This window comes from Bombus vancouverensis, chromosome 2 (genome assembly GCF_051014615.1).
Source record: "Bombus vancouverensis nearcticus chromosome 2, iyBomVanc1_principal, whole genome shotgun sequence".
NCBI classification, from domain to species: Eukaryota; Metazoa; Arthropoda; class Insecta; order Hymenoptera; family Apidae; genus Bombus; species Bombus vancouverensis.
Genome location: NC_134912.1, coordinates 1450410 through 1464039, shown reverse-complemented (window position 1 = coordinate 1464039; position 13630 = coordinate 1450410). Strand labels below are relative to the sequence as shown.

The following is a 13630-nucleotide window of genomic DNA, read 5'->3' as shown; positions in this document are numbered from 1 at the left end:
ATCTTAAATTTTAGTATATTGTATCTTATATAGAAAAATATCAGAAAAAGTTTCAAATATCGAAAAAATAACGTACTATCAACTGCCATTTTGATAGTATCTAATCAAAGAGAAATCAAATATTTTGCGATTGGACTATCGTATGTCATGTATTAAATGCTAATCATAAAGTATACATAAAATTTTGGGAAAGGAAACCTTGAAATCCCAGTGATGGTGAACTTGTCTTGATATTTGTTACTACAATATGTATGTACATATTTCGACATACAGCTAGACAGGTTCGAGTGAAAAAAGAAGGTACATGGTACGATCGAAATGACGTGCGTCATCAGTCATCAAGCACGTGATAAATTACCGAGGAGATAATGTTTCCATCGTTTTTCTTAGTAAATCGAGTTGCACTCGAAGCGACGTTTTTTTTAGCTTGCCCAACTTATTACGAGGAATTTAAATTCGAGTTCATTTAAATTTAAATAGTTGCGTAAATATCTTTGAATCTTATATTTTCTGCCAGAGAATATTGTAAAATATATTTGAATATATTTGAGTATCACACATGCAAAAAGAAAATTGTTACGCTTTTAATATCTATTTAAAAAATTGCAAGCATTGAAATATGTCGCGATATGCGTGAGATTTAAAAGAATAAATTTGTGTAACGCGTTAATGTCAGAATAACAAAGTTTGATATCTTTGTTATAAATTTTCTTGACATTGAATATGTATGATTCATAGTAGAAGGAAGAGTATGAATCATACCTATGTGTGATTCTTCTCATTTAATATAGTGGATGATAATTCACCATCACGATAAAACAAAATTTAAAGGGTGGTAATAGCGCACCAAATTCAAACTTCAAACAAATGACATTTCATATGCATCGAATGCGTGATATTCGATGACATTCAACTGGTTTACCATTGTCAATAAAATTTCTTTCTTTTTTTCGTTTTTCAGGACTGTTGAAGTGTTATTGCGATATTTGTACGGACACCAATCACACGTGCGAAACCGATGGTTATTGCTTCGCTAGCACCAGCTTGGAGAATGATATGACCACATATGCCCGGAGGTAACGTATTTGCATGTGTATTTAGCCACGACAGTAATTTCTCACTGACCAAAAAAATCAAATTCTCTTTAATCGCCGATATGTCGTTTTCAGTCGACAAAGGTTAATCTTTCGAACGATCCATTTGTTTCTATTGGGTTTACGAAAACGATGATTTCGTTCGAAAATCGTTTTGATTTTTTAATTCTTCGATATTTTGACAATCATGAATAAATTATTTATATGTTTCTATTAAAATTGAATATATGTTACATTTATATTAAATTGGAACATGTAAATGACAATTCAAACGACTTACGTACGTATAGATATTTGTTGTAATATACATATATAAAAGTTATCTACTATACACAACGATACAAGTTACAAATTACATTACGATCCAACATTTGTGAGGAATATTTAAGATAATTTTTCTGAATATGTATATTATGTGTTATACAAAATATTATTTTATAACATACGACATAATACGACTATCATGATTATACAATTGGTAAAATTTTAAACAAATCCAAAAATGTACGTACAAGTCACGAAAGATCTACTTATTGTATGTTTGCAATAAATGTCTTATAACCTTTATATACAGAGTGGTTCACATATTGGTTACCAAGATGTTTGAGCTCATAGTTTGACAAATAAAATGTTTCGAGTAAAAGTTGTGTCTTTTTGTATCTTGTTTTTCTATGTTTATTTCGTATCTTTTCAGTAGTACCATATATTCTTTTTGTCATAGTCTTCTATCTATAGTTTTCATTAGTTTTGGAATATCAATGTTACTTATGTATCTACGATGAAGTAGTAAGTGGCAAGTCAAAAACGAATCAAATTAGTTAACATTAACGAATGAAATGAATTCGTTTTCTAAGGTAGTATAAAGATATGACGAGAGAAATATATGGTCCTATTCAGAAAAATACTAAGTACAGAATGATTTTTGTTTTTTATGAAGAAAATGATATTTTTGAAATTTCTTTTACATTAGTAAGTTCCTCATTTGACGCCAATTTTACTCGAAACACTGTGTTATTTAATTTACTAAGTTCATTAAGTTCAAATATTCTAGATTACGGGGAGTATCTCGTGTAATATCGCAATATTACATGAACTGTTTTGAATTGTCATTTATATGTTTAATAATTGAACGTAGTACCACTACCGTTAAATTTCTACATTGAAACAGACTGTGCGATAAATTTCGTAACAATGGCGAATCATGACATTAGGGGATGAACGATATCGATGTTCATATCAGGGACCAGTAATTAATTTTACTACGTCTATGGACGTAAAACAACATTTGCTTCGCGTAATCGCGTTATCTGAAATAAATAGAAGCAATATCTGTCCGCGATAATCGCGGCAAACAATGTGCTTTCCCAACTCGAGTATCCGGCAAAAGTGATTTTTTAACTTAATTCCAGCGTTAATTGACAGAGTAATAAAACGAGCGATCAACCAGCGCGGTGTACCGGTGAAGCTCGTCGGTAATGCGTTCCTTTCGTGAGACGCACCGCGTAAAATAAAACAAATTAAATATATAAATACGTCGGATAAAGATTATCATTATCCTTCTTACATATGTAGATGTTTCATTGCCAGTTTTAAATCACGCCCGTTTTATCGAATTCGACATAACGAATTCGCCGTGAAACGTTTCCGGATTTGCTATCAGAGCTAATAATTGTTTGATTTTTAAAGTAGCTTAAAAAGTTTCAGTTTTATGGTAATAGAGTAATAATTTACAAAATGGAATCTTTTAAAATTATATTTGAGTATATTTTGGCGTAGACTAAATTTTTTTTTAATACAATATTGTTTTTAAGTAAAGTTACTTCATTTACGATATTTTTGATATTTCTACTTATGGTCGTTAATCCTTTTAATTTCTGACTATATACGTGAAACATAAATCAAACGACTTTATGGTGTATGACTAACTTAAACGATTGACAAATTGAAATTAATGTAACGAGCTTGATTTTTTCTTTGAATTTGAAATATCTAATCGTAGGTAGGTACAATAAATACTAGACTAATTAACGAAAAATTCGAGTATTGAAAGTGATTCGAGCAGATACGAGAAAGTAAAAATTTCGATGTTAAAAAATCCCAATATACAAACTTGAAATCTTCGATGCTAAAAGAATTCCATTGAAAAAACCAAATACTCAAAAGCATGCAATATTATCTAAAATTTTAATATTAAAAAACATTATTACTCGAAACATTAAATATTCAAGAATTCGAAGAGTCAAACTCCAATTCGTTTCTTCCGACGTATTAAATCAATAGTAGTCGAATCCAGAATATTTTTTTAAGCGCGTCCAAATATGTAATAAGTCAACAATTATTCGAATAACAAACTATTAGAGCGTATTTGAAAAAAACAGATTCCATTGATTATAATTAATTGCCCGTTTCAATACTTTCGATTCAATGATTTTTCAAAACAGCTGAAAATTCCATTATAAAGACTCGATTCCTCAACACACGAAGCTACGGGGTCGAAATAATACGGGGTCCGACCGAATAACACGTAAAAGCGGGCACGACGTGATTTCTTACGTAAAAACAAGAAAACAATATAGAATACAATTTTTTCACCTTCGACTTAGTTTTCGAGAAAGTCGAGTTTGAAAATTTATCGAGTATATTTGAATATGACTAATTTCGCAATGGACAGGACTAAATAATCGTCAGGAGATCATTCTATGTGTGAAAATAAGTCGAAAATGTAGAATAAGATTTTTTCACAAGACACTGTGTTTCCGAAAAAAAAGAATTTGAAAATTTATCATACGCGTGTACTAGGCTGATTCTTAACTAGACACGTTCAAATTCTACTTTCTTGAAAATGAAGTCTTAAAAGAAACAATTTTATTCTACATTTTTGACTTATTTACACGGAACGGCCTCCTGTCAATTATGTATCTAGCTCCGTTCAGTTCGAAATTAACCATGTTCAAGTATACTTAATAAATTTTCAAATTCAACTTTGTCGAAAACTAAGCCGAGAATGAAAAAATGTTGTTCTATATTTTGCTTTATTTTTACACAAGGAATTACACGCCTGCTTTTACATGTTATTCGGTCGAATCCTGTATATATTCTGGCTCATTCTGAGTACTCGGACAGCTCTGATTTCCCAAGTTAGTTCGATCATGTTCATCGGGAAAGCAAATTCAACGATCCCGTTCTCTTACGTCACGATTACGATCGATTCCCTCGTTGTAGTTTCCAGGAACGTTTAACCGCTTTTTTCAGTTAGCCCTGCCAAGGCATGATTAGCGTCTATTTTGGCAATTTCAACGCGACGGAAACGAATTATTGTTGTCGGCCGGTGGTCGCGTTGGTAACGCTTCAACGTAGCCGTTCTCGCGATTTTTGATTCTCGTCGCTATGAAAATACGAATCAAACGGAAGTGGAAAGGTCTCGTGAAAACACCCAATAGTACCTATCATCTGCAATCTATGTTCTACACCTCACTTTTTTTCAGTTAATTTTTTTGTTCTCGATTAACGCGTGGGGGTAGCCATGAATTTAGCCTTAGGGAAATTCTAGCAGACTGAACAATAGGTATTTATTATTTATAATTTATATTATGTAATCCTCTATAACCGGATAAAATTATGGTTAACTATTATTTCTAACTCTTTTGACAAGAATAGCAATAATATAATATGTATGTACTATTGTTAAAGATATCATATCATATCATCATATGTATGTATATATGTTTATAGTACTGATATCTTTAAGAATAATTCGAAATTACGCATTTTGAAGATTATAACGCGCTCCCACTATAGCTGTGTCGTTTTTTATTCAAGTTATTTTTCTGACTTTCTACTTTCACAGTAGAATTGTTCTGAGAATTGTTAGATCAGAAAGTATCACGTATATTTCTATCTTCTTCCTTAATATAGTATATCGTAATATGTAATAAGAATATGAAATAATTAGACCGTGGATGTTTATGTAAATCTCACATTCTTACCAAACAAAGAAGAATAATAACAAAAAACTGCAAGTTAAAAATTATAACCAGTAAGTGTTTTGCTTTGCACATTTTCTATTATATTTATATCTTATTTTGTATCTTATACACTTTTGTCATTTTTCAATATTTGATAAATGCATTAACTCCAGACATACTCGTAGTTGGGAATTTCGGATATTTTATAAAAAGCAAAGATGGTTGTTGCTGTTTCTGAAACGTTATATTTCTTCATTGGTAAGAGATCGTTAATCGATTCCATTTTTATCTTTGTTACAAAAAGGTAGATTCCAATGGTTCTCGGAGCAAATAGTACAAACTTTATTAACCAACTCACAAAATCACTGACTCTGTAAATTGTAAACGGCGAAACATTGTTTATTATCGATGAAGATAACCACCTGATAACGGCGCAAGGCGTAAATTGCTTATTATGTATTAGATAATATAAAGAATGAAATATGTAATATATATTCGGTCAAGTAGTCGCAGTTATTTTTATTTATTGCATCTATTCTCGTATCTAAATCGAATAAAGTAGGCTGGACCGATATTGATCAGATTTCTCTTACTCTTTATTATTTATTGATCAGATTACTCCTTTTCTGCGTTTTAATGAAAGGAGACGCCGATTTAAAATCGTATCTCTACATAAAATTTCCATCTCGAAATTAACATCTCGTGTTAGCACTAAAGAGCCATCGTATATAATATGTTTGCTTTATGTTGATAATAATAGACTTGGTAAAGAGAATTTACATCGATTTGATATACATTACAGCTCGTATGATCGTTTAACAACATGACGTGGATAGCGTAGCAAAGAGTATAATATATACGATACGATACGATACGATACGATACGATACGATACGATACGATACGATACGATACGATACGATACGATAGGATACGATACGATACGATAGGATACGATACGATACGATACGATACGATACGATACGATACGATACGATACGATACCATACGATACCATACGATACCATACGATACCATACGATACCATACGATACCATACGATACCATACGATACGATACGATACGATACGATACGATACGATACGATACTATACGATACGATACGATACGATACGATACGATACGATACGATACGATACGATACGATACGATACGATACGATACGATACGATAGGATACGATACGATACGATACGATACGATACGATACGATACGATACGATACGATACGATACGATACGATACGATACGATACGATACGATACCATACGATACGATACGATACGATACGATACGATACGATACAATACGATACGATACGATACGATACGATACGATACGATACGATACGATACCATACGATACCATACGATACCATACGATACCATACGATACCATACGATACCATACGATACCATACGATACCATACGATACGATACAGTATGATGCGCAATTTTGAAATCGGATGAAATCGAGCGAGACGATCTGTGACGGCTTGATGCCTGAGGTCACAGACATACGGACGGGACCTCAATGTTTAATGCGCTAGGCGGGTAATTCGGATAATTCAGCCGGAGATCGTATTGAAAATAGCACGACCGAGATTATTTGATTGGTCGAAACGAGAAAGCAGCACGAGACAATTTCCTGCTATCGACCGATTACAGAATGAAGTGGTTGATACGCGAATCGTATTAAATATTAAATTTTCGTTTCATACTTGGTTTCTCTTTTACAAGCATGTTCATTGTCTTTTTTTCACATTTCTTGATTGTAGTATATATATACGTACAGTGACTTTCTATGAATGCATATATAACTGTGTGATAATGTATACTTTATAAATTATTTTGAAATTTAATTAGCCCTGCAACGAGACTCGACTATTAAGAGTGTATTGGTAAAGTTTGAAACGAATTTGAAAATTTATATAAAAGTTACAAGATATTAGTGCAAGCATATGTTTTTTAAACATCACTAAAGTATCAGGGACAATTATTTATTATATTAGTATCTAAGCTACAATATATGCTAAGATACAATATCACCTGATATTGATATCTTGCTTTACGGCACTGTTACTATTCATAGCGAAAAATGCTTCAGGTAAAAATGAAATGGCTTGAAAGGAAACACATACAAAAATAGTGCCTTACATCTTTCCTTGTCTTTCATACTACAGTTTTTACAAAATAAAAATTTATCTACCGAATTAATAGCTTCACTAATCTCAAATTTTTATTTTCAATAATCTATTCTTTAACTCCTATTTACTTTTAAATTTTAATTTATAAAAACAAAAAGCAATACATCTACGAAAATCTTCTATATGTATATGGACATACTTATCACACAATACTTTGCACTTATACTTTCAATGCTAATCTAGCTACTGAAATCCACTATTTTCTTTTGACAGTCTACCGAATTCTTTGAAATAAGTTATTTCAAGTAACAGTTGAATTTTATTACGCGCGAAAAAAGAAAGAAAGAAAGTAAATAAGAAGGGGAGGAAGAAAGGAAGAAAGAAAGAAAAGAAGAAAGAAAGAAAAAAAGGCGGGCATATCGCGCGCTCATGGGTATACGTATGGCATATGTATGTATAGCACATACATACATACGTAGGCGATGGAGAACGAACTGTTGAAAGTAAAGGTGGTATTGTGGTGTTGTGAAAGGTGCCTCGATCGAAAGCAATGGTTCCCACCGGAAGAACCGCAGTCCTGCAACAGAAAGCCGGGTATCTATCGGTCCAGAATCTGCTGCGATAAAGAGTACTGCAACAAGGATTTATATCCGGTGTTGCTATCTCCCGACTCGCCTGAATTATCCTCAGGTATTCTTTTCGCTGTTCTCGACCAGCGTAGACAACGTTCCACCTACGTGTTTTCTATTTTTTCCCCATTCTAATCTTTTGTTTCTTTTTTTGTTCCATGCCTTGTTTTATTATTATTAGGTTAACAGAAAATAAATAGCCAATGAAATGATTGTTTAGGTTTTCAAAAATCAATTGTTCTTTATAAAAAGTTTTCATAGAAATTTTATATTACGAGAAAGATTGGACTTTCGCAAAATTTTGCATTTAAGTAAATTCACGAGTCAAAGTTTTCCCGATGTGAATAATAATTTATACCAGCAGCTATCTTATAAAAACTAATAATTGAATTAAAATACGTACGAAACTATGATACACCTATTCTTACCTATTCTCTTATTCTCTATGCTTTGTGTACGCTATATACGTATACAATAATCCGCTTTTCACGGATTACCACATTTTGAAGCAATGAATTCTGTCAATATACATATTCGTTCATTTGAGAACATCTGAATTTTACAAGATATGAATTTGTATTTTATTAAACAAATAGTGCATCGTATACAATTGATGCTTTCTGTTCAAAGAGAAGAAGACCATCGTAATTAATTAAACATCTGGCATAGCGTAATCACATAAAGTACAATACTTTTTATGATCTGTCGCTAGTACCTAATCTTCTAGTCGACGTGATTTATGAAATTAATCGTTAATTCTACAACATAAACGTTTTCAAACAAAAAATGTTTGCGACTGATAAAGCTTTCACCTGTCGCGAATAATACTTCCGATTATCGATTATTAATTAAATAACGTGTTATACTATTATACCATCCAATGTTAAAGTTTACAATTATTTCTGAATAAACTATGATAATCGATAGATCAATAAGCTATATAATTTATTTGGATAAATTATTATCTAATGATAATGGTCGTAATTTTTTTTTGTTAAATTCTTATTCATTGATGAAGTATACAATTTTTTTTTTTTGGATCAATTAATATCTAATAATAAAGTTGGAAGTCTTTTTAGATAAACTATTGCTCGATGATAATGTTTGAAATTTTCTTTAGATAAACTACTATATATATTGTCGAATAACATAGAATCTGTAATTCTTTTTGGATAAACTACGTATTATCCAATTCCTTTGATGCACTAATTTTATATACTTGTATCAAGTACTAGCAATATTTTGGATCATTCATGATTGTTTGCGCATTTCGCATTTCTGCCGAAGAAAACTCACATTAACAAGGTTCGTAAATATTTTCCGCCACTGGATACGCTGTTAGTTACCATTTTCCGAATAAATTCCTGCTCACAAACGTTTCAATGCAAATTTTTGTAAACGCATGTTAGAAATGCGTCGTTAGTAGATATAGAAGAATATTGAATAAAATTTGTGTCTGAGAATTGAATTACAAAATAATAGAAAAAAAATTACTGAAAGATAAATAAAAAAAGATTACTTGAATTACAAAAATATCGATTGGCTATTTATTTTCTATTAATGTGATATTTTTTTTCATTTGTTTTATTCTTCATCTTTTTTATTAACATATTTGTGCGACGATTTGCGAGGCGCATAACAATAATATTATGTGCATTTAGACGTGCGAAAAAGCCGTGTTCTGCTGCAAACGCAAGCAACACACTAATCCATCGGTGTATTCATCATCGTGTTGGTTAGGATTAGAACTTAGGAGACACGCGTAACTGGTATGCCCGGAGTTTTATAAATCGATTCTGGGACGAAATTGAAATGTTTACCCATAGGGTTTGTCACACTTTGCGAACGATGCGATTGATTCCGGAAAGAAAAAGAAATTGTGATTGCGATTGAAAACTGTGTCGATCTTTGCGCCACTTTTTCAATACGATCCCAAGCAAAAGAAAACAAAGTTCTTCCAAGCAGTTCACTGTCACTATCGTGCTGTTGTTTGGTTGGATCGGAATGGAAGTTGTGCTCGTTAGAACAGATAGGAGGGAGAGTAACGATGATGGAACTTTATTGTTACGATTATATAACTGTTGTCGTGCAATCCCTGCTTTGAATAAAATTGGCTACTTGAGTTATGTATATGGATATATGTATACTTTATTACAATTTCATTGTATTTGTATAGTAAGTCAGAAAAATATTCACATATTGATATAGATTTGTCTTTTATGCTCTATATTTTATGTTGTTATGTTACAGCATAGTACAAAAATTAATGATAATTAAATATTTCTATATACTAAAAATACGAAATTTTTTATGTATTGCATACGCTTAATCGAATACTACCTACTACTCACGCGAAATAATAACAAATCAATTATAAAAAAAAGTAGATGAATGAAGAGTTGATATTATTTTACGATAAGCATTGCACTGGTCTTAAGCGTCTCGTGGCAGCCGTATTGAAAAGACACAATAAATACATTTATGATATTCATTTTTGAACTATAGTAGGCGTTTAAAATTCTTGTAGCTTCGCATATGTACGTTGTGCATAGGGCCTTTAAGGTCGCTCCCTTATAAACAGAAGATAAGCGGTCGGTAACCAACACTAACACATCCGCTGCCACAAACGTACAACTATAGGCAGAAATACGCTGTGTACCAGCAGTTCTTCGCGAATATCTCGGAAATTAAACGAGTTCAGCCCTTATATGGGTAGGAAAAAGTTATTCAAAATATCAATTACAATTACTACAATATCTTAAAAAATCATCGAAATCGGAGTCCAGTTAGTCTTTCTACAGTTTTACTTTAAAACTTTCTAACGATCCAATTCAGAATTATTCGAAGCAAGTTTGCTCTAAGCAGAGCTTTCTGCTATTATTACATTTGCTCTTTGATAATTAGAGAAAAAAGAAAAGCGAAAGCAAAATGGCACAAACATAGATCAAAAGAAAACAGAAAAACACCTAAATAACAAACAAAATAAAAGAATGGAAAATAAAACAAAGGAAATAACAAACAAAATAAAAGAACACAACAACAACGAGTTCACAAAATTCATACAGTCACTATCTGCATACGAAAACAACAACTACTCCCTATGGAAAGCCATAAAAAAAATTAAGAAGCCAATAAAACTAGTCCCAGCAATCAGAAAAGCAGATAACACATGGGCAAGAAGCAACGAAGAACAAACTGAAGAATTTTCCAGCCACCTAAGTAACATATTTACACCACATAATATCAATAACAGCAACCACAATTGTCATACTGACGAGGATGCGTTAACCACTAGTACCTCAACCGACAAACACTACATCATACCTAAAACAACAGCGCAAAAAGTTAGAAACATAATTGAGAAAACAAAAAAACAATAAAGCACCAGGGATCGACCTAATCAATGGCAAAATCTTGAAAAACCTTCCTCCAAAAGCGATACGACTAATGACGATAATATTCAATGCAATACTAAGAATCCAATACTTTCCTAAACTATGGAAACTAGCCACAGATCATAATGTTACTTAAACCAGGCAAAGACCCACACCAAACTACATCTTACAGACCAATATCACTACTTCATGTGTTTTCTAAAATACTAGAGAAAATAATATACGACCGCATAAAACCAATACTAGAGAAGAAAAAATTAATACCATATCACCAATTTGGATTCAGAAACAAACACTCCACGACAGAGCAAATGCACAGACTCACTAATGAAATAATACTAGCATTAGAAAACAAACAATACTGCACAGCCCTCTTTATGGACATCGAGAAAACATTTGACAAAATAAACCACGAAAGCCTACTTCAATCAATCAGAAAACAATTCCCGGAGCAGATGTACCATTTAATAAAATCTTACTTAAGCAGCAGAACCTTCGTAGTAAAAATTAAAGACACATACTCTGAAGTTAAAGACATCAAGGCAGGGGTATCGCAAGGAAGCGTCTTAGGACCAATACTATACACACTATACACGTTCAACATACCAACAACTACCAATAGCAAAATACTGACATTTGCGGATGACACAGCTGTACTAGTCAGGCACACTGACCCTGCAACAGCAGTCACATTACTACAAGAACATATCACAAAAATAGAAAAGTGGCTTCAAGTTAAACAAATTAAAGCAACCCCCGATAAATGCAACCACATTACATTCACACTGCGAAAACAGATACCACCAAACATTATATTGAATGACACGGATATAATACAAACAAGGCAAGTCAAATACCTAGGACCCCACTTAGATACACGATTCACATGAAAACAGCATATTAAATCAATAATAGACAAAATACAGATAGCAAGGAGACAAATGCATTGGTTAACAAGTCTAAAATTCAAACTAAGCATAGAAAACAAATTAAAAATATACAAAACCATCATAAAATCAATCTGGACGTACGGAGTACCACTATGGGGAAAAGCAGCAATGAGCCATATAAGCAAAATGGAGACAATCCAAGCTAAAGCTTAGAAGAATAGTAGACGCCCCATGGTGCGTTAGAAACGAGGACATTCGGAAAGACCTGGGAATACCAACGGTCAAAGAAGAAATTAGCAGATACGCAGGAAAATACAAAGAAAGAATAGGAACATACCCAAACCGGCTAGCTGCGGAAACGATCAGCACCTCAAACATGGAAAGAAGACTAAAAAGGAAGCACCCAGCAGATCTCATAAAGAGTATGACCTAACAAACACGAAGATGGTACCCCACTGGGGGTAACCACCCACATGATAATCAAACAGCTAAAAAATTCTACCATGTCCAAATTGAACAAGTTGTGAATGTGAAATATTAAATGAAAAAAAAAAAAAATTTGCTCTTTGATATGTACTCCAATCTAACGTTTATCAGTAGCTGTTTAACGAATATTGTTTTCGATTATCATCATGTTATATAGAAAATAGCAAACGTTCTGACAATGAGAGGACGTATGAGAAAAAAGCATATTCCTTGCATTATACTAAATAATTTCAAGAAAAACTTGTAAAAAGAATCGAAATATCAACGAATCTGTAAAATGATGTTTCGACGCCTGCTACCACTGCAATGTCGTGATACCACCAGAGCGGAAGCGAAGGAAGCGTATTCGCGAGATTTAAAAATAGAGATTTCGGAATCGAGAAGAAACGAGCAGAACTTTTCAAACCAGCTAATACAGTTTTCGATTTTATTTCGTGACTAGATTATTTCCTTATAACATTCATTATAATTGCCATCTTTAATCGATTCAATTTTTAATCGCAAATGCGCACGAAACTGTCCCATTAAAAAATTCTATGGACCTTTTATTATTTCTTATTCTTTCGTTATTTTTCTCTTCTCGTTTTTATTACAGTACTCCACTTTAATCGGATCTTTAACTAGATAAATGAATGACCGGTTAAACCGGAAACATACAGTAATTATTATTTATCTGCTCTTAAATGAAAAGAATGAAAATAGTATGCATGTATATACAATGTTGTTTACCTGAACAAAAATGTGACTAGTTGAAGGTGCATATCCATTAAATCACCATCTAACCGGACATTTACTGTATTATGTTATATGCGTGAAAACCGTTTTTCACGGAAATATTTTTCCATTCGACCTCGATTCAACTCTACATGATACATATGAATATGACCATCTAAGCCCTATCTACTACCAATATGACGCTCGTCCACATCTTCTTCTTCTTATATTATAGTTAACCGCGGAAACAAGCTCAATAGCGAATTTCCTAACGAGATCATTAACTGCAA

At 32.5% G+C, this 13630-nt stretch overlaps 1 protein-coding gene across 6 annotated transcripts in view; it reads left to right on the top strand.

The window, feature by feature from the left end:
* Positions 1-13630, top strand: part of babo (TGF-beta receptor type-1 babo) — a 79014-nt gene that overhangs the window by 18927 nt on the left and 46457 nt on the right. For 4 of the 6 annotated variants that reach the window (XM_033346753.2, XM_033346748.2, XM_033346747.2 and 1 more), the window contains exon 2: positions 962-1076. In XM_033346753.2, the coding sequence (XP_033202644.1) occupies positions 962-1076 (115 nt within the window). Of the gene's footprint in view, positions 1-961; positions 1077-7557; positions 7677-7758; positions 7917-13630 lie in introns of those variants that run through there. The other 2 variants (XM_033346754.2, XM_076626133.1) reach the window with 2 other exon arrangements.